The sequence below is a fragment of the Paramisgurnus dabryanus genome, chromosome 24 (assembly GCF_030506205.2).
Source record: "Paramisgurnus dabryanus chromosome 24, PD_genome_1.1, whole genome shotgun sequence".
NCBI lineage: Eukaryota > Metazoa > Chordata > Actinopteri > Cypriniformes > Cobitidae > Paramisgurnus > Paramisgurnus dabryanus.
Window position 1 is genome coordinate 29331939 of NC_133360.1, and position 26680 is coordinate 29358618.

General features: G+C 37.9%; 1 protein-coding gene across 2 annotated transcripts in view; it reads right to left on the reverse strand.

The window, feature by feature from the left end:
• Nucleotides 1–26680, reverse strand: part of grm7 (glutamate metabotropic receptor 7) — a 189091-nt gene that overhangs the window by 10717 nt on the left and 151694 nt on the right. For both annotated transcript variants that reach the window (XM_065259835.1, XM_065259836.1), the window contains exons 8-9: nt 20246–21181; nt 2360–2609 (exon numbers count right to left, since the gene is read on the reverse strand). In XM_065259835.1, coding sequence (XP_065115907.1) covers nt 2360–2609; nt 20246–21181 — 1186 coding nt within the window. The remainder of the gene's footprint in view (nt 1–2359; nt 2610–20245; nt 21182–26680) is intronic.

Consider the following 26680-nt stretch of genomic DNA (forward strand, 5'->3'; position numbering starts at 1 on the left):
CAAAGATATAATCTTCGTAAAAAAAGTTTGTCCGTTAAGGGCTTCTGTAGAAACATGGCGGCACAAAATGGCGACTTCCATGTAAGGGGACCCTCGGTATGTAGATAAAAATGTATCATTTTAAGGTAATAAAAACATAATGGTTCATTATGAAAAGTCTTTATACACCCCTGATAATATAGTTTTGTATATTATGTTGCATTTCTGTCAAGAGATCCTTCTAAAAATTACACACTGCACCTTTAATGCATTAGCTAACATTTGAACTAACAATACTTTATACAACACAATAATTAATTTATCTTAGTTTATGTTAATTTCAGCATTTACTAATACATTTTTTACTCTTTCCCCACCATCGACGAGTTATCTCGTCAATTAAGAGAAAACATTTCCCTGCCAATGACGCTTTACTGATGAGTTTTTACGGTAATCTGTAATTCCACTATTAACCACTAGATGTTTTTTTATTTAAAAAAATATAAAAAACTGAAGCAAAAACAAATTTAATACATTTTAAACCCTGTGTATGTTTTGATCATCACTCTGAATCTGATCTCTAACAAAATTATTTTTGCAATTATTTTAGCTTTTTATCAAAATTGGTATTTTTAAAGAAATCTAGCCATATTTAAGAGATCATAAAAAGAGAACAAATGAAGATTTTCATTAGTTTGAAAGCAGAGGGTCTGCTCTTTCGTTTGATATATTTATATGTTTATATATTTATATTAGAAAATTTTCCAGAAAGGCACTTTGTACCCCCCCCCCCAAAAAAAACTATTTGCTGGCTGGGAATGAGTTAAAATCAAAAGTGGTAACTGTAAACATTAGTTAATGGAAAGTAGCTATGTTTTCTTCCCCCTTTTTATGCTCACTTGTAGTTTGTATTTTTGTATGCGCATAAATACAAAAAATGTGCATAAAAAACTATGCGCATAATTGAATCGAATAAAGTTCACGAACAATGATGAAAACACTTTAACAGAATAAATCTCTAGATTCGCAAAAAAGATGCTCATTGTACAATATAACTGGACTTACCAGTCTGGTCTCACAAGAATTCGTACATATTTTACAAGTTTGTAAGAATTCGTACAAAGTTAATCGTGCAAAAACGTAAAAAAAAAAACAATAACAAAACCCCAACCCTAACCCTAACATCACAGGGGTCAAGGCAAATCGTACAAAAGGTATAATTGTGGTCATACGAATTAATACGAATTATCCTTTTCGTAAAAGCGTACGAATTGTCACGAGATAGCCTTGGTTTTGCCTGCGCAGTCTGAGGTGATTATACATTAAAAGCATAAATTCATTGCCGTTAAGCTATTCTTACTGGTATTTAACGCCAGTTTATCAGAAAGTGACGATTTTGCAGTCTTTAGCTTGATGGATGGAAACGTTGCTTTATTCACAAATGTTTAATGCGATATTCCAATTATGTGCATACGTAACTTTGGATGGAAGCATAGCTACTAACTTGAACAATTATATTGGCATTAACAAACATTTAATAAACGGTTAATAAATGCTTAAAAACTATATTGCTCATTGTTAATTTATGTTAGTTAATGAATTTACTAATGTTAACAAAACAACTTTATTTTGAAGTGTTAACAATTTTTAATAACATTTCATTAAATTCAATTAAATAATAATCATATAACTGAACCCATAATTTATTGTTTGTAATGTAATGTGTGTAAAAAAGTTTGAAATTAAAATGTAAAATATGTATGTGCACAAATGCTCATTGCATAATGTTTGTTAAAAAAAAAAAATAGTACGTTTTTTTTGTGATGATGCTATAACGTTTAATTTTTTTTAAGTATAGTGACTGACAAGTATGCATACTGTATGATTTCCGGTTTGTGTGTGTGTCTTGTTGAGTCACTAATTTTTGTCTCATTGTCGCAGTCTCGGGCTTTTTTGACACGACTGCATTTCATTTCACAGCTTCGCACATCTAGCTCCTTCATTTCACCTCTTCAAGGCTGTGTGACATTCTCAAATAGACATCCATTAATGGAACAGTCTTATTTGGGACACTGCCTGAGGTGAGAAGTCATGAAGGAAGATGTTTAGATTAAAGATCAATTTGCGTTGCATAAAAATCCTCTTTTTTAAATAAAATCACACATATAAATTTTAAAGCACAAATATTAAGCACACTTTGAAATTCTGCCAGTTACACAACAGCGCCATGGCAGGTGCAGAAATACAGAAAACATGCAAAAAATAATGCGCATCACATTATTTTCTTGTGATAACTTCCATACGTTCATGATTTCTAATTTCATCATGAACTAATGTACGTTATCCACTCTGACGTCAACAGCAAATGAAAAATACTTACTGTTGGGATCCACATTTTCACACAGTTCGGTTTTGGCCTCGCCGTTGGGTCGGTCGGCAGCGGCTTTGTGCGACAGACGCGTGGACATGGTGGCCGCCGTCACCACGGCTTTAAAGCTCCGCTTGCGTTTCAACACGTTTAGCTCCGGGTGAAAGATAATGACGTAGACTTTGGGCATGTAGAGCATCCCAAGGGCTACAGATGCACTCAGATTCATGGAGATGGTCAGCGTGGTGGTCTGGACGTACAGCTTTGAAAAAAGCATAAGAAGATGGAAGCAGAAAGCATTATTTTCAGAACAGGAAGGCAATAAATTATACAGTCCATTAGCAAACATTAGTACGTTTTTCCAGACAGAATAAAGAATAGCGCAAAGCGTTAGCAGGTCAGCTGATGTTGAGATCCTGCTGGGAGAATTCAAAATGCATGATATGAAATGGATAATCATCTGTAAAAACTTGAGTAGTTTTCATTGTCTGTATAGTCTCAGATACACTTGTACTGTATGAATTAAAGTGCTTGTCAAGTATTAAAAGCAAGTCGCTTTTATACTTCAGTCACAGTGGATTTGCATTCCTACAAAGATTTGTTTCATCTTTCATGAACGTTTCAAGTAGTAATTACCAATATTCTCAAAGTATTTAATATTTAATGTATTGCGACTTCAAAGCCTGTTAGGAAGGTCACTGGTGGGCACCAACGAAACATACTGGCCAATCTATCGTACAATCCATGTTGAGTTTCAAATTGATCCTGATACTTGAACAGCTGGCAGAACTGAATTCTCAAATGTCCTAAAATCTTTCAATGTTGCATATTTAAAGTGTGAAAACGTCTAAGGGTGTCAAACTGATTTGCGATGTGTAAATGCAGTGAACTGACACGTGAACCTTAACAGAAGAAAGCTTTCCGGATCAATGACACAAAGGCCCGGTTTTACAGACAAGGCTTAGCTAAAGTCAAGACTAGGCCTGAGTTGAATTAAGATGTTTAAGCCTCTTTAAAAACATGCCTTAGAAAAGGATGTTAATGGTGTACATATGTACGTATTAACTCTTTCAATGCCAGCGTTTAAAAAAAAAGTTGCTTATGATTTTTACAAAAGTTTAATGCCTTCCAGAAAATATGTTCTTTGAATATATAAACATACAATATATAAACAAAAAAGCTTCATCCTACCTTTATACCAAATTTTGAGCAAAAAGCTGAGATAATTGCATTTTTGTGAAGAACTTTTGATAGAGATCAGATTCAAAACGATGATCAAACATGCACGAACTTTGAACTGTTTGCCCTAAGGGGATACTTTCAGGTTTTATAAGTTTGGTAAAAGCACCACCTGGTGGATAATAGCGGAGATATGGATTGCTGGAAAAACTCATCATTGGCAGTTTTTTCTTAAATGATGAGATACTGTCAATGGCAGGGAAAGAGTTAACAGTGAGACCAGGCTTAAGCCTTGTCTGTGAAACCGGGGGATAATTTATTAAGTCACCTGCATGAAATTGAAACTGAAACTTAAATAAATGACTTATCTGTGCACTTCATTATTTATTTATTTATTCAATTCATGTGCCCTCATAATCTTCAATCAAAAATGATATCTAAGATTTACTGTGTGAAAAAAAAATGATGAATGAAATCTGATGAAGATCTTACATCTGCTATCCAATTGATGTATAGATGGTTCCTCTGATTCAGAGACACACACACAGATGTCCGAGTGAAGGAGGAGTGTTTGGCATTGATCAGCATTAATTACTGAGCATCCAGTCCTAACGGTCTCTCTCATCTGAGATGTGAGGAATAAGACGGAAATGAGGAGGTTTCTGATTCTGACTATACGTGGATCAGTCAAACCAGAAAAACCCAGAAATAAACAGCTCAATATAACAGCTTCTTGAATGGTGGAGGGCTCTCCAATGAATAAACTTTATGAAAAATCATTAATGGACTGAAAATGTAACAAATGAGAATGGGCTGGGTGATATGACGGTTTATATTGTAGATGCCTTTCCACAACTGGGATGAATGATTACATTGGTGAGTTTGCAAATGTTTTGGTAAAGTAAATAATAACATGTGCTCACCTAAATCTGGCTTTAACTGTGTCTATCAAACTATACAAACATTCATTACTTTCCCACATTGAACATCCCACCTGTATGTGTTTGATTCCAAGGTACACACGTACTGACAATATGTATAGCTTGAATGCACTATAAGTTGCTTTAGATAAAAATTACCACATGTCACCTTATGTACCACCTTATGGCAGCATGCAATCAGATGTTAATAGTTTTATATTGCCACACTGACTCTTGCCATAACCAAATGCATTTTTTAATGTTTTGCTATCATGCATATTCTCTAACAGCAAAAATTTGCAATGCAAGAATAGAAACCTGAGCTCCAATTCATTTTTTAATCCCAGCTTTGTACCACAGTTCTGAGTCTATGCTCAGCCCCAGTCTGAACCCACTTCTTAGCTGTTATAAGCGACATCTCTCCATCTGCAAGTAAAAACCCATTCTTGAAAACCAATCCTCAAAACGGCAGTCATTTGATGTGTTGAAAGTCTCGCACCTATAGAAGTAGCAAAACATCCTCCAGAACATTCCTAAATGCCACACAGACGTCAAGCAGACAAGAAGAGTCTTATATAAAGTGACATATATCTAGTGACAAACTGCAGTCGACTGTCACGCTGGATGAAGGCGGCAGATTTGGCACTACTAAGAGACCCAATCGTGGGAGTCGTACAGTAGGCAAAGACTTCAACTTTTTATTTTGGATTCACCTTTTACATAAAAGGACAAAGCCGGTTGTCATCAAACATCCTTTTTACCGCCTTACGGTAATACGGACTGAAGATGAGCAAAGGCAGTTTGACAAAAACACAAAGAGGATTTCTCCTTTCAGCTATCCATTTCAGTGACAACATCAACAAGTGGAACAACACTTCGGTTGAATGCGAGAAAATAAAGCTTTCTGTGGCCCTTACATCAAAAGCTGCATGTATGTTTATCTTTTCAGAGTTTGATGTGTGTGTGACACAAGCTTTTCAGATCATGATAATACCAACTAGATTTTAAGAAAATATTCTGGTGTTTGACGGTGCAAAAGCTGTGGTTGTTTGGGCATTGCTATGTGGTTACTATAAAGTGCAAAAGTGATGACATGTTTTTTAGGCCAATTCGGAAGTTAGCAGGACACTGGTTCTCTTCCCAGTTCTCACATCAATAACTTCTGTGGTTGGCCTACAAAAATACGTTATCTTCAATTGAACTTTTTTGCCTGTTTTGTCATCTGGCCAGGTACAATTATTTATGTTTGATAACACACAGCTCAACTGCAAAGAGGTGCAAAATGCAACTGTATGAAAAACGCTTTGTAATGTGACTGTAAGAACATTTAGTAACTTCTTACATATTTCTGAAATAAAATACATATGCAAATGCAAGTATGGATCCCGAGACATTGATACTTAAGCAATGCTTTGCAAGTTTATGTCCGCATTGTACTTTATAGCACATGCACTGATGCTACTAAACCTCAGTAACTCCGGTGGGCAATTCGGCAACTAACTATAAAAAATGGTTATCCAATCTTCTCAGTAGGATTCTCTTTAATATCCTGCAATAACAGAACTTAACCTGAAAAACCTGCACAAAACACTTTAAGTTAATGTTTACACAGCGCCCCCTGTGGCAGAAAACACATTACATTAATGGCTGAACAGCGGCATGAGTACTCATTCTGTATTATGTATTGCATTTTAGAAAACCAAACCCCATTTTGCCACAACAGTAATATTTTTTATGCCGTTCTTTTATATTTTATTACCCAAACACTTAGAAATTCAACATTCTTAGTTGGTTTAGTTTATTTTAATGCTTTTTTGTCTTATTTTGAATCTTTTAAGTCTCTTGAGTTGCCCCCTAGTGGGTCCCGGCCCCCTGGTCTATTATATATCTATAATATTATAATCTATATTTTTTTATCCATTTAAGCTCCCATTATCCCGCACCAAAATTACAGTTAAAAACAAAATGCGATTTATCGCTTTAAATGTCACATGGCTCTTCCTGCTAAGTTGAAACGGCAAAAACTACCAGACTAAAAGGTCTGCCAGCAATGGACTACATTTATTTATTGACTTTATTACATAAAACAACGCACTTACACCAGAGTGATGGCTTATGGCTGGTTTCTGTGAATGCATTACATTTAATGTGGTAATTACATTAAAGTGCATGAACTATCTGTGAAGTGAATGAAAATGTAGTGTGCATGTTTAAAATGCCACAACATTTCGAACAAAAATACTACATACAGTACTGTATGTTCCAAAGGTATACAATAAAACATCAAATACACAGAAAAGTACTAATGCATACAGTACGTAATAGTTTTATGAGTACATGCATGTGAATAGAAAGACTGTGTGCACACTTCCTATGAAGGTAAATGTAGAGACAGCCTGCAACATCACTGCATAAAAAAGCGAAGCACCTGTGTTCACTGACCTAAATCCGCATGGGAAGACCACAGATGGCATAAATAAAACAAACCTCTGCATTAAACAAGGGTCAACACTCCTGCATCCAAAATATCCTAAACTCAGCATTCTGTGCAGGCTGCTGAATCTCAACCACATCCAGATGAAGTTTTCTCATTGAATATGCATTTTGATTTTCAAATGACACCAGCTTCTTGTAATGTAGGGGAGAAATGGGGTGAAAGTAACGTGGGACAGAAGTAATAAAGTGATTTTCTCCAAGCCCTTTGATTACATTTGCATTTCAAACTATGACAGCATCTTTAGCACACAACCCTCGATAGAGCTGACAAATAATGTGTTATTTTCTCATCGTTTTGCGCGTGTAGGTCCAGAAAGCCGTTTTCAACACTGTTAATTTTGTCCCCCTGCTAATACTGTTGCATTATGTTGAACATTTATATTATTCTAATTTTATTTAATTTAATTTCATAGTGTTTATTTTCAACAATTCAAGTTTGTACTGTCTGGTTGCTTTTGAAACATTTAATAAAACAAATTTGAAATGAAAATCTAATATTTTTGCAGTTACAAATTAACAATGTCATAGTCATGCATGTTTACTAAAACATGTGTAACACAAATATCTATCTTGTACTGTTGTGTTACAAAGTAAAAATGTGCCACTTTAAAGTGAAATTATACTGAAGTTGTTTTACATTTGTTCAAATTGCACCTGTTATTGATCGACCACACTTGTGAATTATTGACCACAGCAAAAATATATCTCGGTCTAAACATTATCTTTTAAAATTATTATTTTTTTCTTAATAAATGGTACTTTCGCTCCTGCTCTCCCCTATTAAGGAACTCTTGAGGTTGGAGTCATTGTGGATTCACCAATATTTTCAGAATGGAAATCAATATCATTTATTTCACAGTAGACTTGTGGGAAAGATACAATTTGAATAGGTAAGGTTTGTACAATAAGGTGAGGGAAGGCAAAGGGTGTATTTTTCTTAAAGGGCCCATGGCATGAAAATCTGACTATCTCCATGTTTAAGTGCTTCTATCAACCTAGAAAATGTGAAAAAGATCAACCCAGTAATTTAGTTTTTGTAAACCAATCTCTACAAGCACATGAGAAAATAGGTCGTTGAAATTTGGCTCTCATTATGATGTCATAAGAAGCTCTTATGATAATAATACCGCCCCTTAATCTGCACTATCCAATCACAGCACTGCCAATTAGTGCAGAGAAAAGGAAAGAGAGAAAATAATTCACAGCACAACTGAGTTTCAATTGCAACAAACACAAACACCACCATTATGGCGATCAGTGTTTGATTTATCAGCTCATTTGCATTTTCAAGGACACACCCCAAACGGCACATTTTTGCACACACCTACAAAGTGACAATTTTAACATGCTGTAATAAATTATCTGTGGGGTATTTTGAGCTAAAACTTTACATATGTGCTCTGGGGACACCAAAGATTTATTTGCCATCTTAAAAAAGTCATGTGCCATGGCCCCTTTAAATTCTTAGTTATAATTTGTTTTGCTCTATTCCAATTTTCAAGTGTTATAATAAACTAATGTGTTTGAAAACTGCCATGTCACCCATCAGTTGCATTTTGCAGTGAAATTGAGCTTATTACCATACTTCCAGTTCAGTCTATTCCAGGTGTAAGTAAAATGCATACTGTGCACAGTATGCATTTTCTGCATGCATGTATATTAAGTTGACCTACTTTCGCCATTGGATATAATGCATCACTGCACGGAAAGATTTATCCATAATGCAATATGCCAAGACCTAAATATATCCAATCATTACTTAATCAGACTGATTTCATTAATAATACAAAATAATAACAGCTAATGTTGGTGCTTTGCCAGCAGCCTAGCAGATGGGATTGCTAACAGATTCTCCAATTATGAATGACCTCCCAGATAGCTCCGCCCACTGTGAACTCTCATTGGCCTGACATCCTTCAACATAGTCGTTTTCTCTTTTTTCAGAGAAATTACTTATCATGTTGTTGCACCTGGTCAGGACAGCCAATAAACACAGATGTCTGTAAGTCTGTTTACGTTTAGTCTATTTAAACCCGACAACAAGGACCGGACACCTGCAGGTCTTGCGTCTGTGACCTTTGTCGTACCAACACCTGCTCTACATTTGAAGTGACTGGACGGCACAGGTGGCCGACTTGCTGACCACGAACACACGCGTGGATGAGACGATATTCACCGATGTACACGGTGCTCGGTGGCTCTTCTTAAATCAACAGCAAGGCGATAATGGTGTAGGTTAATCCATCCCTGTGCATTTATAATTACGGATGTTCCAGTCGGAAAGCAAATGTAGGCTGGGATTATGCAAATGAACGCATAAAAGATACATAATGAGATTTAATGCAACGGCACGCACCTGCTAGAGGGAAGATTGTATGATTAGGTTCAGCATCACTGTGTAAGGCAATAAAACTAAGCAGGCTTTTTGAAAACACATCCGGCCGAGAGACTCGAGAGGCTGCGACTGAACAAATGCGCTTTGATTGGCTACTTCATTTCTTTGAAGGTTTTTAAAATAATCACGCTTCCTCTATTTCGAAATGAAGTAGTGACTGCTCAAAAAGGCTCGGGGTTCATTAAAGCACGCTTTGTGTGCATGCGACACCTTTTTCACTGCCTCAGCGGTATTTCAGCCTCATAAACATGCACCCCGCCATTCATAATCAGATCATAATTACAATATTACACAATGATGAGTAACCGTTCCGGAGTAAGAGTCTGCAGTTGTAATTCATCTCTTTATCCATACCGCAGCCATCTGAATGGCAAGAAGCAGACCCAGGCTCTGATTGAGCAAAACCGTACATTACCGTTTCCTGTGGCGAATATAATTACAGACCAAAATCAACAGGGACCTGTAATTCACACACCTACACGACCACGAGGCAACTCCAAGCTATAAAAGAACGCAGTCGCTTCTGGTAATTTCGTCCACTTTAGCCTTGAGAGTTGGCGGGGAGGTGCATTTCACAGTGTGTCTCACCACAGACACAATAAAACACTGAATATCTTAGTAGCAGACAGCCACTAAAATCCAGCCGCGTTGTTTCCTCATACACTTTGAGATAAAAGTTCACTCACAGCTCAATAAAAGCATGTTGCGAAACATCTACTGCCACATGCCACAATACTTGATTTGGGAATTGTGTTTGGCCATGCAAACAGTTGCCGCAGTTGTGCAAGTAAGGACTTGACTTGTCCGGTGGCTCTCAGCTCTGGTTCACTATGTTCAGCATAGATTAGGAGCTGGATCAAATCAAACACCATACAGACACGTTGTTGTTTTCACTACCCACCACGGTCGATATCAGTTCTGTTCAGCCCATTCCCATCAAACGCCAAATGAACCGTGCTTGTAGCCTTGCTGCTTCTGCATGGGGGTCTCCTTTGGTACGAGCATTAGCACAACCAAAGTGACTTTGTATTTGAACCCTCATCAGTGAAATCCCGCAAAGGACTCAATCAACAACTCGTCTGGTGCTTTAATCTGTGTGCCGTGTCCCGATTTCACAGAGGCTGATGAGAAACACCCCCAAGGTCTCCCCGAGCTAAAGACTTGCTGTCTGAATCCTTCAGTTTCCCGGCACGGTGGCACGGACAGGCCCTCTTTCCTTTTTGACTGAGCCAGGCGGGAAGCAAACCACTTCAAGAAGAAGAAGAAAGATGTGGAGGGCAAAGACACGGGGGAGAGAAGAAAGAGGGATCAACATGGCACACAGACTCCTCTGGATTTGCTCATTCTTCCCTTGATGTGGTTATTTTTTAGCAAGATGAGAAGTGCAGTGGATTTTTCTATTCTGTTGCACATTGTGTGCAAAATGTTTACTTTGCAATTATTGCATGTGAATGCATGTTTGGTCCAGCAAGCTACAGTACTTTAACTCATCTTCATGCCATTTCAGGTCTATATGACTTCCTTTATTTAGTTGAACACAAAGCTTTTTCATTAAACCATGCAAAGTTTGTTCATATGCAAATATGTAAAAAAGCACATATTGTATATTTCCCAAAAAAGAATATCGGAAACAAATGTATGATGTCATGCTACGTTCTTCCAGATGAACTACAGGAACAAAAAAAAAGGGGGGGGTGTCAAAGAGCCAAATACTCTGTAATAAATGACTGCTATCTGTGTTTATTAAAAACTGATTCAGCTGATAGAAGCTTGCTTTATGCGCATGCAGCTAACAGCCACCCCGAACATTCAGTCAAACCTTTGTTTCAGCAGTAGGAGGCTAACATGCAACTAATGAATTTGGGTCACACTCCAGTGGAGAAACTCTCTAAGGTCCATTCCCAGATTCAGTTCTGTTTTTGAAAAAAAATGGGAACATGCAAAAAATGTGCACCCATGGACAAAAACACAGTTTTTATAAGGGCATTACACTAACAGTAAATAAACAATTTCAAAAGCAATAGTAGCATGACCTCGTTTCAATTCAACTGCTCTTCAATTTCATGTAATGCATTTTGGTGCACCGTCAAACCTTCAGTAAATATCAAACATTCATAAATTTCCCTACTTTCCCCCCTTTCATGCTGTTGCCATGGAGACGGTTATGAAATAGCGAAGAGTTCGAAATTGACAAGCACAAACGATCTCTCCTCCATGGCGATGTCAAATAGATTTGTACCTCCACGCCAAAACCTTTAAGAGCGGACTCTGTAACACAAACAGTTCAGAAGGGCAACGGTGGTCGGCTTTCAGTCTCCGTTGTAAAGAGGGTAAGTGTGAGACTGCCATTACCGTACATTTAACAAAAAGTGACAGACACGGAGCCCTTGAGGGACACCCCATTAAACATAGCTGCTTAGCTTCACTGCATGCCTGAAAGCATCGGCTCACAAACAAGACAGACTGTTTACATATCAGAGGTTGTTCAAGCAAGGTTGGACTAACAATTACAGTTACAAAGTAAAAGGATTTTAAAAGAAGCATATAAAGATTTTTGGGAATGGGCCAAATTGGAAAATCAGGGTGATATACTTGGTAAAATATCACTTAAACTGTAAGATGATTTCTAAACTAAACCAAATAACTAAACATGGACTAAAGGGAAGGTGGTACTTTTGGCAGCATGCTTTGTAAACAACCAATCTTGTTGGCTCATTTTCTCTGTGATTCAAGTGACACTCCACATCCAAATGACTCTAATTACCAACCACAGATTAGTGTCTCCAGTATCGATCGACAGTCTCTGCATTTTCTCAAAGAGACAACGCTACACGCCATGCAGGCAGATTTTTCTTGCATTTAAATGTAAATGTGCCATTTCAGACAAATCTTCTTGACGCACAGCTACCGAGCAGCTCAGGCGAAACTGTCACTCTCTGTACTGCTCCAGTAATACTGTCAATCAAATGGCCACTTAACACTCTTTAAAACACGGAGCATTGTCGTGTTCATCGCATCTCATCACTGCTGTGACCTGCTTAACGTTTTTTTTTTTTTAAATAAAGTTTATTTTCCAGAAATAGGTGCCAGTCTAGTAGCTAGCTCAGCAAACTTTCTTTTTTTTTACTGACCCTCCCTCAAATCCCATCACACAAAGACCATCTATTTTTTCTTATTAATGCGTATGTGTGTGACAAAATTTTAGCGGGCCCAAGACTGGTATTTGGTTGGACGCCTCAATCCTGAGTGTGATTTCTCCTGGGACAATGTTGCAGGTTGTTCCTCTTTGACGCTAACCCTGGTTGTACACACAAATCACAGACAATATATGTGTAGTACATGCATATTTATGTGTGCATACAGCTTCTGTGTGCAGAATATTAATCAGCGCATGACACGTGAATGTGTTGTTATATTGAAGTGCAATCCCCATCTAACAGATGCACGTCAGAGAATGTATATTTATATATTTACTTTTTAATATCAGTACATCACAGACAGCGACGCTGCTTTTATTGGGTTATGTAAAACATCATACCTGTCCAACAGACCACCTATAAATATCCCTTCTGTTTGGTTAGTCTGCCGAGAGATAAGATAATTTACCATTTAGAGCCGGGGACCCATTGACAGCATCCCTGGTCGCTGCTATGATTTATGGCGTGGTCAAATATAGCAAGCCTATTAGTCTCATTTAAAAAGGCATGTAGTTACAAGGTGTCATGGACAATACAGAGGCGGTAGGGAGTGGGGGTGGAGGGTTAATAAACAATGATGCTAGATCAGGAAGAAAAGAGCTGTAATATGACCATTAGCTTGTGTTTTAATGTTACAGCAGTGTGCCGTTTCGATTTATATGCGCTGCAGCTTTGACGGAAGTTCAAGAGCTAGCAGATGACTCCGGAGGGTAAAATATCAGGATGGGTAGATCCATAAAATTTCTCTATTGTCTTTTTCTACTTTGGGAGAGGGATGACTGCTTGTTTGAATAAATAGTGCATTTACATGAATACAGTGACGTTGAGCTTAGGGGTGGGGTTATTGTTTTATATGATAATCATACGTCTAATTTCGCATGAATTCATACGATTTAGCCAACTCGTACAATATGTACAATTTCTGAGATCAGGCTGTCCTATAAAACATACAAATACCCAGAATGTACAGTAGCTTGTTTTTAACACATCAAATGTCTACCTGTTAATATTTTAGCGTGAATAAATTAACAAAATGGATAAATAACACCTAATATAAAATTTCTCTTGACTTTTTAGCACTTCAGGTCTTATTTCGCACCCCATTCACGGAAAGTACCACGGATGCTATTAAAAAAGACTCCACGCTATGGGTATTAGCATTGCAAACATCTCTCATCTGCTTACGGTAGATGTGTTAGAAAGGGAAGATTTGGTGGACGGGTCGGTCATTTATAATTCGAGGTTGGGTTTCGATCTGCCCTCACAGACCTTGACTCCTCGCTTTGCATATTGCAGCAAATCATCAGGGACACGCCCACCGTCAGCTCCAATAAGCTTTTACTGATGGCCGCAGATCTTTCAACGGCACAAAAACCCAATCTCATTGAATATTCATACAGATGCTTCTCTTACACCATTGAATATTCATTGCCGTGGTACTAGAGTCCACTACAAATGACCAAAACTTCAGTATTCCTACATGGAGCTGGATATTGCATGAATGCCTGTGGGTCTATATGGTAATTATGGTTTAAATTAAGCCTTTAGTGGTACACTCGACCCCTAACAGTTTATTATAACTCACTGTATTATAATTAAGTAATTTTTTATACATGCATTGAATAATAAATTATTGAATTAATAATATTTTCAAGGAATAAAATGGTAGAAGAAAAAAAATATAAAAGTAAAATATATGCAACCAGGATTATAACTAAAATGTAATACTCTCAAATAAAAATAGCTATTGCTTTTAGCAAATAAATCAACAAAATATAATGCAGATTTTTTATTATATGGAGTTCAGACTGTCTTTGGATAACTAATGGATTAAACAGTGGCCTTGACTTCTAATAAAATAAATAAAAATCTACACCTTCATATTCTCTTGAAAATGGCTTTAAATATTTGAATCGCTCATCAAGAAAGAATTGATGTCTGTAATTTTCTCTTAGATTCGGAGCCATGTTAAGGCTCATGCTTCTGTCGGCTATCACTTCCCAGACCTCACACCCAACTAGCAAAGGCCTCCAGCAGTACAGATGTCAGCATAAAATCAAGAGACTCCAGCTTCCATCACCAAACGCCTCTGTAACCCGAAGGGAACGATTTCAGTGGTTCAGGGTTGGTTTAAAGATGGCTGGGAGAAATTTATTCAGAGGATTATTTGTTCCTGAAATACAATGATAGTGGGAACAGTGACTAATAACACTGACTCTGCACTCGAGGTTAAAAAGCGTCAGACGTTTATGTGACAAAAGCCTTTTGGTAAGATTATTATTGCTTAAGTTTTTCTTCTGTTAAACTCAGTATATCTTAATAAAGCCATTGTGCTATTCTAGTGTAGGTTCAGCCTTAAACCATTATAAATGCTGATTATGAATAACTCTTGTTGCCTTACTTTTGGTTTCAGCAACTAGTTTTGTAAATCCCAATCATCTATGTGGCTTAACCGATTATCTTATCAGATTTTCCTGTGGTGTGCAGTGTGTTAAGAGCGTCTTAATCTGCTCAAAAGCACGTCGAGGCCGCTCCGATCACAAATCATGCTTGTGGTCTCTCACATTTTGAAAATCTGCTAAGATTATAGCCCTAGATATGCCTCAGATCACATTAACTTATGTGTAGATTAACTGGTTCTTCCCAGGAATGGTGTTAGGGAGTAAATAAAACAATGCATTTCAAGCTGCAACCATACAAATTCACATTTTGTTCACACTAGATGCTTTTTTAAAGATAACTGTGGTGCAGATTTGTCACATATACAGTAATGGAAGGGCCTTGAACTGAGACTGGTTATTTGCACAGCGTGTAAAAAGCAAACTATCAATCACAAGCAAGGAAAACCACCCCGACGACACTTCAGAGTTACACAGTGATCTGTTGAAGGTACGTGAGCCTCCATCTGGATTTATTCAGGGTCTGTCAGATCGAAATAATCATTCAGTTATCCCCCACCCCCCAAAAAAATATCTTAAAATGTTATCATTCACTTGTTCTTAACCTTTTAAGACTTCTGTCTATAGGGGGTGGTAAATTATACTGTCCAGCTCCTAAAAGCACCATGGAAAATTCATAGCAGCACATAATTCAAATGAGCTCCTTTTTACAAAGCCTTTTGAGGTCATACAGTTGCAATTGGACCCTTTAAAATACACCACTCCATTTATAAAGCACGCGTGTATGAACCGATTTGACCACAGAGTGTGCAAAAATCCTCGGCAACATTGAAATTAAAACGTCCTTTGATGTGGAAAAATGCTTAGTGGCGCTCAAGGGTCTGAATGGATGGACGCTCCTTTGCATCTCCGAGTCCTGCAGGTTTCTGATTTTGGATGTGGTGCTCTTTTATTTGTCAATGAGGCATCGGTTAGAAGGCGGAGACCTGAAGTGTTCATCTGGGCACTGATTCAAGATCATTTGCGACTTATGGATTTCACATTTGAAAGAGAGGCGTATGCCCATTATCTGTGCTTATACCACAAGCCTGTTAATGCTTTATTCTGAATGTTTCTATGCAGCAATTAATGCAACAAATTATCTCGTCAATTAAGAGAAAACATTTCCCTGCCAATGTTGTTTCCCGATGAGTTTTTACGGTAATCTTTAATTCCGCTTTTATCCACTAGATGTCTCTCTTACCTAATTTATAAAAACTGAAGCAAAAACTAATTTATTTAATTTTAAACTCTGTGTATGTTTTGATAATCGTTCTGAATCTGATCTCTAACAAAAATGCAATAATTTCAGCTTTTTGCTCAAAATTTGCCTTAAAAAAACTACCCATGTTTAAGAGATAGAAAGGATGAAACTTTTTTACCTGTTCGTCAGAGGGTCTGTTCTTCCATTTCTATGTTTATATATTTATAGAAGAACATTTTCCTGGAAGGCATTTTGTGAAACCTTTTTTAAAAAGTGGCGGGCAACTTTAAAAAAAAGCTGGCGGGGAATGAGTTAAAGGTGCAATGTGTAAATTTTAGCGGCATCTAGTGGTGATGTTGTGAATTGCAACCAACAGCTCAGTCCACTGCTCACCCCTCGCTTTTGAAACACACAGAGAAGCTCCTGTAGCCACCACCAGACAAACATGTCATCGTCGGAGACAACTTAGTAAAAAAAGTTTGTCCGTTAAGGGCTTCTGTAGAAACATGGTGGAACAAAATGGCGACTTCCATGTAAGGGGACCCTCGTGTATGTAGATAAAAACTTCTCATTCTAAGTTAATAAATACATAACAGTTCATTATGAAAGGTCTTTAAACAGCCCTGATAATATAGTTTTGTATATTATTTTGCATTTCTGTCAAGAGATCCTACACACTGCACCTTTAAATGTTATAAATGTGATATTATGGCATTTATTTTGAATCCCATTTTTTTTTATTTTGCCATCTTCACAGAAGAATATAAAAAAATTTGGGGTGAACTGTTCTTTAAGATTCAATGTGGTGGAGAGCAACAAAATAAATCTTATGCTGCATAAGCAGGCGACATTTCTGCAGTCACAACAAATTTAAAAATGTAAACAATTCTGCTCTTGTCGCACGCACATCCCTCTAGTCATTTCCAAGATGACGACAAGCTCAAAACAACTCAAAGTGCATTATTTTTTTCTACTATACAGTCACGGACGTGTCCATGAACGTGTCGGAGCGAAGCTATTATTTTCATTTAAGTGAGATCCTGCTTCACAAAAACTCCCTCTGCCTTGTACTTGCATCTCTTTCCAACACACACATAACACACAATCTTCACAGCGGCACCTCGGAGAAGCTTCATTTGTATTCTGCGTGACTCTGGCCAGGTAAGTAATGACAAGCAACGAAAGCCAGCATGTCACAGTTCCCCTCAGCTGGGACGTCGGCCTTACGTCAGTCTTTCACACGGCCGTAGGCTCTGCCGCATATGAGACCGCTCTCCTCTAATGAGCCTGCTGTTCTCCTCTCAGGGCTGTACATCATATCCAGCGTCCCGCCTGACTTCAAGTAATAGTTATAGAATCCACAGCTATTTTGCTTTGGCGGCATAATGCATACGGATGTCGTCGTGTGAAGCTTAATATGACTCTTGAATTAGATGAAATGCAATGAGATGGTTTACTGTTTATTAAAAACAGGCATCTAGTTTTGAGCTTTGTATTTCAAATAAAATATATAATTTATATACATCTTACATTTATATACACATTTATTTTTCATTTGAGCATTTCACAGCTCAGTATATTTGGTAGTAAAGGCCCTCGACTGAATAAAAAATGTGAACGGAAAGCTTTCTCCAGGTATTAAAGATCTCATTATTTATGATGCTGATAAGAAATCAATACAGCTATAGCTTACAACACTACTATTTTGCGGCTGTTTGTCACATTCACATTTTTATTATAGTGTAAAAATAGTTTTAAGCTGTGTACGCAACCAACTAGCCTTATAATTAATCATCATGAGGCGGTTTCCCAGACAGGGCTTAATTTAAAAACACCTTGTACTGACGCATCGTAAAATATATCAGTGCCATTGTTCTGTCTCAAGATGCACACTAGTATTGTTTTTGCAAGGTTTCTTTGTAAAAAAAAAACTACTCTTATCTCCTAATATAACTAAGGCCTAGTCATAGGTTCATCTAAACCCGGTCCGGGAACACACCACATATTCTTTAAAACAATAAAGAATTTGAAAAACAGGTAAAAATACAGGGAATCTTAAGGGGAATGAACAACTTGTCCCATCAAGCAATGTGAATGTACTAAAAAATCCAGAAAACAAAATAAAACTAGCTATATATTTATTTATAAAACAATTTATTTAACTTTCTTTGTGACTTTTACAACTATAGTGTTCATATTGAAATGTATATTTATAAAGGTTCATTTATTTATTTAAATATTTTTTTTTACTTTTTTATTATTATTATATATCTTATAAATAAAGTTGTTTTTGTTCATTTTTGTTATATGTTATATATTAAAAAACATGAATTAAAAAAAAAAATTGCACACTTCTTCCAGTATTTTGCGTTTGAATTACTGAAAACTCATATTTTCTTTTTTTTATATTCTAAAAACAATTGCGGATTAACATTGCAAGAGCCAAATGTTAATAGTTCAACTATGAACATTACACAAAAAAGTGCAAGTGTAAATAATCAACATATGTATTATGTATAGCAATTACTGTAATGAAGAGCTCTTAAACTTATTTTGTTTATAACCTTTTAACTTTCATAAATTGTTACATTTCAAGTATTCACAACATATAGTCAGTCTTCTCCTAATGACTAAAATTGCACTTCATGTTTTTTTTTTTTATATTTTAAAGCTATATAGCCTAAACTCCCGATTGTGAATTGATTCCATTGTACACTACATTTGGACACGACTGTCAGAGTTCGCCCCCTAGTGGCAGTCGTAATGAAATTGTAAATCTGTGTCAACATGGAAGAGAAGCTGATTCTGGCACAAAAACCTTTAAATCTATGAATACATTTATACTTAATCATTTACTTATCAGTAATCAATCATTTTTAAATGATTCAAGTGTTACTGATAAAGGTCAATAAAAAGGATTAATAGTTTTCATCTTGCACACAATGTTTTGATCGGTCGGTGTGTCACGTGTGGTGTAGTCGCACAAGTTTAATTTTTATGCATCCAAAGCTCAAATAGGATCCGAAAACTATGCACCCGCAGATAGTTGGCATCCCACACAGCCCCCTTCCGGTTTTTCGGCCATCATTTGTCATGTACAGTGGAAACGTAAAAGTAACCACGCTGATTTTAAATCAGACAAAGATGACCGGCGGGCCAGATAAAGATGATTGGAGGGCTGCATTTGGCCCGCAGGCCGCCAGTTGACTGGCAATGATGTAGGTATTGAATACCATAAGTTCAAATCACCGTCACAATGATAAAAACCACAAAGCTCAGCGTAGGTCTGAAAAGGTTACGTTATTGTGACTTATTTCTGGAAACCCATCTGTGCATTAAGGCATAACTCAACAGAGTTCTTGGAAACGAAATTAAACGGTGCCAACAAATGGGAGTCAAAACCCATCAACATATCTTAAGCTGGTACATGCACAAGCCAGCTTGCTCTATTATTTAGGTAATTGCTTTTCAGTACCGCCACTGAAGAGAAAAAAGTCAAGCTATCAGTCTCGTATGCAGATAATGAGCAAATGTCCTTATGCTAATAAAACACCTTTAAAAGGATTGTTGTGGGATATTAATTCTGATCCTTAACTGTGCTATTAATACCTATTTGCCCCACCATTCCCTGAGAATGCAACCCTCTTCCCACATTCAAATATAGTTTTTCATTTCTTTAGAAAGGGATAAGAAATGAATGCTCTTGGGTAGAAAAGCTGGAGTTTAGACTGCCTGCAGCTTGCAAACAGGTATTACAAAATAGAGCCATTACGGAAACATCAGCCCGCAAATGGATTTGAAATTGAGTGGAAAACTGTGTGTGCTCTGGGTTAGACTCTTAGCTGCCTTGATGGGAATTATGGAGAAGAAAATCTCCAAAAAATGTGGGAAGTAAATGAAAAAGGTGACACTTAGAACAATACATTTTCAATAACCAAGATTTAAAAATGCAAAGGTGCCTAAGTGCTTTTCCTGAAACATTTCTTTGGGTTACAAAGCTAACTTATCAAGTCTAAGATACATTTACCAACTACATATTAAAATGCAATGAAAATTGTAAAAATGCTACCTTATCCGCAGACTGCGCTGTCCCAAAGAAAATAGGAATGAAGGCGAGCCAAACGATACACGTTGTGTACATCGTGAAGCCGATGGGTTTGGCTTCGTTGAAGTTTTCCGGAACACCTCGTGTCTTGATGGCGTATACCGTACATGTTACCATCAGCAAGATGCTGTAACCTAGGGAGCATATGATTTGTAGGTCTGAAATGTCACACTTGAGAATCCCTTGGGCCTTGTCTGGGTTTAAGGTCTTCAGCTCGTCGTAGTCGACTATGGCATTCGGGGGATCGACCCCGAACCATATGAGGACCCCTAAAAGCTGGACCGAGATGAGACTTGACGTGATTGCCAACTGAGATGTCGGGCTTATCAGTTTGGGTGGAGTGACTGACATCTTCCCTTCTTCGAAGATCCGGTAAATTCGATTGGTCTTGGTTAGCAGCGCCGCGTAGCTAATGCACATTCCCAACCCCAGGAATATCTGTCTAAGGGAACACACTGCCCCATCAGGTGCAGCAAACATTACAAAGGTGATGATGTAACAAAGAAATATCCCGGTTAGGAGAACATAGCTAAGTTCCCTGCCAGACGCTCGGACGATCGGAGTATCGTTGTAGCGTATGAACGTAGCCATAACGAAAATGGTGGCGATGATTCCGAGCATGGCCAGGAAAACCGGAATGACGGCCCAGGGGGAATGCCACTCCAGTTTGACGACCGGAATGGGTTGGCAGGCCGTTCGGTTGGGGTTCGGCCGCATGTTGTAGGTGCACAGTTTGCAGGATGTCTCGTCGTATTGGTACTGGTAGCCGTCGCAGGGCTCGCAGTGCCAACAGCAAGGCATTCCTTTGACCACTTTCTTGCGCTGACCAGTCTTGCATGGTAGACTGCAAACCGAGCTGGGAACCTCCATCTCACCGTTGGGCCACTGCATGTCCTCGATCTGAAAATGAAAGAAAGCACTTTCAACTTTGGGATATACAATACGACTGAAATTATATTCCTTATTACCTTAAATATCTGTTTATCAGAGGCTTAATGCATAAATGGTTGAAGTTACCCAGAGGTCAGTGTTATTGCTCAGGAAGTTTAGTCCCAAATTGTGTCTTAAATGTTTCTCATACAATTGCTTATGAGAAATAAAACAAATGAGACAATTGATCAAATGCATTAAGAGTATGTGTAAAAAGTAAAATAATTTGGCTTTTTTTGGAAAATTGATGAATGAAAAATGTTTGTTCATATTGAAATCATCTTCAATGATAAATATTCAATAATATTTTTATTGCAGACTTTGCAAATCTAAGCTCAGTTTGTGACATTGTTGAGATCTCTTTTTAAACTCTAATATAGACATCTGTGCGATTTCTTTGTCTTTATCTAAAAATAACACTGAAGCGATGCTTGTTTTTTTGATGAAGCTGGTTGACCAGAAAAGTCTTGAGGTTAAGTTAAAAAGCCTGGAAAAAACTGCGCACCAGGATCCAAAAGAAATGCAACACACCAAAGTGATGTTTTGTAACAAGTTCAAGTATAGCCATAAAGACGGTAAACACTTAAATATGATAATCAGGAAAAATAAACTGCTTATTGCTTTCTGCCAACTCCTTCATACCTCCTTTAATATGCACTTTGAATTTTATGCCTTTCATTCAAACATTGCTGATTGCAGCGTGATTATCAATAATTTCTTTTAGCCCTTCATGGCAACAATCACCATGGAGACGGCGCATTTTAATGAAAACGTGCAATAAGAGGGTGGTGAAAGCAATCCAAATGCCACTTTTTGAAGGCATGAATAAATCGTGTAACATGATAAAATAGCACTAAAGAGTCTTTAAGCTATTACAATTTTGCAATGATTACAGGTTGTGGTTGAGCTGAGAAATTAATCTGCATGCGTTTTCAACAAGATGACTGCAAGAAAACAGGTGAAATATGCAAAAAATGCTGCCACTGAAGGAATTCATGAAGTTGTTTATCTTTAAAGGATCAGTACGACAAAAAATCCCATTTACACTTTTGCCGTACCAAAGTTGTTGTTGTTTTATCAAGCACATGTACAGGTGGGGGGCACCTTGCTTGAGCCCCTGCCCCTTTACCCAATGTGCACATTTTTTTTTAAGCAATGCATTAGCTTTAGCATCACATTATGCAATTTGGGATGCAGCATAAGTGTATGCATTGTGTAAAATTATGGGATGTAGAATATGGTCATGCACAATATGGATTAATATGAGCTTCATAGACAATAGGCAACTAGTTGGTCCCCCATTCTAAAATGTTACTCCGAAATTTTGTCTGGTCCTTACACAAAGCTATGGTAAAGATTTAAAAGACAGCACGATATGTGATATGTCTCATGGACCACTTTAATGATACTTTTATGGTGCATTTTGTCATGTTGACATTTGTTGTTGTATTGACAATATGCTTTAACATTTCTTCCTTATTGCTCTGAAAAAGAAACTCATACAGGTTAAAAACGGCACAGGACGAGTAAATAATGGCACGGGATGATTTATGCCTTTAAAGAAGTTCTGTCATGAAGACACATTGCAAAGCGAGTCATAATCATTGGCTTAATAATGCACCGGAGGGCTGCATCCCTTACTCTGTTTACCATGACTTATACCGTATATGTCATAAAATTTTTGACAGCACATGCTGGTCTCATTCAAACAAACACTTGCTATACAAATTAACATGACTTGCTTTTAATCAAACTGGAGGTTATTTATGTTACAACAGTACCGTTGAATGATAATTTGCTTTGATGAATGTAGTCTCCATGAAAGGTAACTGCTGAAAATGAGGAACGGTCTGACTGTGAGATAACAAACAGCGCTAAAGCTAACAGCCAAAATGCGAGGTATTGAAAGCTTTAACAGAGGCCAGCCAGAGGCAATTAGCGGCAGAGAAACATTCTATTACACCTGGCTATTATTGAGCCCTGTTCGCTTTCAGGACCGCCGATCAATTTGGCTATTTCCGTGGCAACTGTGTGAATGCCGGAGTGACACCTGGAGATGGCATAATGAAAAGCCACATCAATCCAGATGCCGCACTCCGCAGGCCGGCTGATTGGACACGGCGAGCATCCCGGCACCCGAACAAAAACTGAAAGACAGCGCAGTTAATTTCGTGACAGAATCTCATCTGGAGGACGAGGTGGAAAGCAGACAAAAAGAATGAAGCTTTATTCGTTTTTATGTTCTTTAAATCTTATTTAAAATCCCTGGGCCCTCGTGTCTCCGTCTTTTCTCTTTTCTTACTGCCGTTTTTTCAGTCTTTCTCACAACAACATGCATAAGAGAACTTCTGTTCAGGTGGAAATAAATGTTGTGCGAAATAAAAACAAACTTTCATGGACTTTTCAAACTATTATAGCATTTGCAATGTTCAGTAGTTGATATGCATCACATGGGAATTCTGTCATCTTTGCATTTTAATATTTGTAAAGGTGTCGCTTCAATGAATGCTGTTTCAACTGAAATTTTCAGTAACCAAAACTATGCATGTTTAATTCAGTTGTGATCATATGGCATAATTTAAATGACAATGATATACACTCACCTAAAGGATTATTAGGAACACCATACTAATACTGTGTTTGAGCCTCTTTCACCTTCAGAACTGCCTTAATTCTACATGGCATTGATTCAACAAGGTGCTGAAAGCATTCTTTAGAAATGTTGGCCATATTGATAGGATAGCATCTTGCAGTTGATGGAGATTTGTGGGATGCATATCCAGGGCACGAAGCTCCCTTTCCACCACATCCCAAAGATGCTCTATTGGGTTGAGATCTGGTGACTGTGGGGGCCATTTTAGTACAGTGAACTCATTGTCATGTTCAAGAAACCAATTTGAAATGATTCCAGCTTTGTGACATGGTGCATTATCCTGCTGGAAGTAGCCATCAGAGGATGAGTACATGGTGGTCATAAAGGCATGGACATGGTCAGAAACAATGCTCAGGTAGGCCGTGGCATTTAAATGATGCCCAATTGGGGCCTAAAGTGTGCCAAGATAACATCCCCCACACCATTGCATTCATGAGAAATTAAACAGGTGTTCCTAATAATCCTTTAGGTGAGTGTATTGCACATGCACATCTGGAACAAGAACACACAGTAAACTGTATACAAAAAGTATTTGATTACAAAATATTTAAAAAGTAAAATCATTAAGGTTTAGTCATAATCAACCCAATAGGACTTCACCCGTATTACCCAAAGCTGAGAAATGTTTTATACAATACAAATGCAGAAAATAGCATGTGATGAGTCTTAATATCTCCACAAAAATGTGGCAGACGTTGCCTCGCGTTTCAACTTCAGCTCCATTAGGCAAGCTAGCATGATATCAGCAGCGTTAACAACACATTGTCAAGCTAAAGCACGACACATGCAAAGCCAAAAACGCATGCATCCGCGCCCCCGTGAGATTGTTTTGCCAGGAGCAACAGTCAGGGTTGAATCAATTATTTACCCAGAACACCAAATATCTCTCTGACAGAAGACAGAAAAACAGCGCTGTCTTGAATTATTGAAGTCCCTTCGTTCACAGTCGAGGACAAGACCCTAGCATTACGTCTACATCTAGCTTATCATCTACATTACAATACCACACACCTTACAGAACTTAATTGAGATAGCTGTTGTTTGATGCTGAAAAGCTTTGCATATCATTAAAGCTGTTTTTCAGAGTTTTGGGCAATAAAAAAAAAAGAATTGCTACAACCCCCAACTCCGAGTTCAGCTTTCAACTTTTCTGACAACTAGTAATTCAGTTTTCTGCCCGCTTGAGTTCTTTAATCTTAGCCTTGTTTTCGTTTGAGAAAAGGTCGTAAACAAAGTTAAAAGTGAAGCGGCCCTTGATTTTCTGCGGTACAGTTCTATTTAAAGAGCAATATTTACCTCTGGGCGAATGGGATCTACTATCATCCGCTATCATTGCTTTTAGCCGAGCGAACACTGAGGGGATTGGTGGACAGTAAGCAGACATAAGGAAGGCCATTTAGGGTCATTGGGAAATTGCAAACGGAGAGAACTCAAACTAACTACGGCAATGCCGACATTGGTACAACAGAAGTCAACTAGATATTAAAGTTTGAGGACAAACTTTATGTTGGCTTGAAAAAGCGTGGCCTGAACATTTAAAATGGTTTGACAGAAGTTTATTTTAGTAGGCTATCTGGCTATTAGCATGATTAGCATGAAGCTAGCATGATTAGCATGAAGCTAGCATGATGTTAGCATGATCAGTATGAAGCTAGCATGAAGCTAACATGATTAGCATGAAGCTAACATGAAGCTAACATGATTAGCATGAAGCTAGCATGAAGCTAACATGATTAGCATGAAGCTAGAATGAAGCTAACATTTATTCTGTTGCTAGGGTACTAAGTTTGGTTGCTAGGGAGAAAATTGGCATCCCATAATGATCAACCTTCAAGCCACAAGTAAAACGGTCCAACCCCCGTGTCTCTATGATGTTCTGAAGCGGAGATATAAGGCTTTGTTTATTCCGTTGCTAGGGTACTAAGTTTGGTTGCTAGGGAGAAAATTGGCATCCCATAATGATCAACCTTCAAGCCACAAGTAAAACGGTCCAACCCCCATGTCTCTATGATGTTCTGAAGCGGAGATATAAGGCTTTGTTTATTCCGTTGCTAGGGTACTAAGTTTGGTTGCTAGGGAGAAAATTTGCATCCCATAATGATCAACCTTCAAGCCACAAGTAAAACGGTCCAACCCCCGTGTCTCTATGATGTTCTGAAGCGGTGATATAAGGCTTTGTTTATTCCGTTGCTAGGGTACTAAGTTTGGTTGCTAGGGAGAAAATTGGCATCCCATAATGATCAACCTTCAAGCCACAAGTAAAACGGTCCAACCCCCGTGTCTCTATGATGTTCTGAAGCGGAGATATAATGCTTTGTTTATTCCGTTGCTAGGGTACTAAGTTTGGTTGCTAGGGAGAAAATTGGCATCCCATAATGATCAACCTTCAAGCCACAAGTAAAACGGTCCAACCCCCGTGTCTCTATGATGTTCTGAAGCGGAGATATAAGGCTTTGTTTATTCCGTTGCTAGGGTACTAAGTTTGGTTGCTAGGGAGAAAATTGGCATCCCATAATGATCACCCTTCAAGCCACAAGTAAAACGGTCCAACCCCCATGTCTCTATGATGTTCTGAAGCGGAGATATAAGGCTTTGTTTATTCCGTTGCTAGGGTACTAAGTTTGGTTGCTAGGGAGAAAATTTGCATCCCATAATGATCAACCTTCAAGCCACAAGTAAAATGGTCCAACCCCCGTGTCTCTATGATGTTCTGAAGCGGTGATATAAGGCTTTGTTTATTCCGTTGCTAGGGTACTAAGTTTGGTTGCTAGGGAGAAAATTGGCATCCCATAATGATCAACCTTCAAGCCACAAGT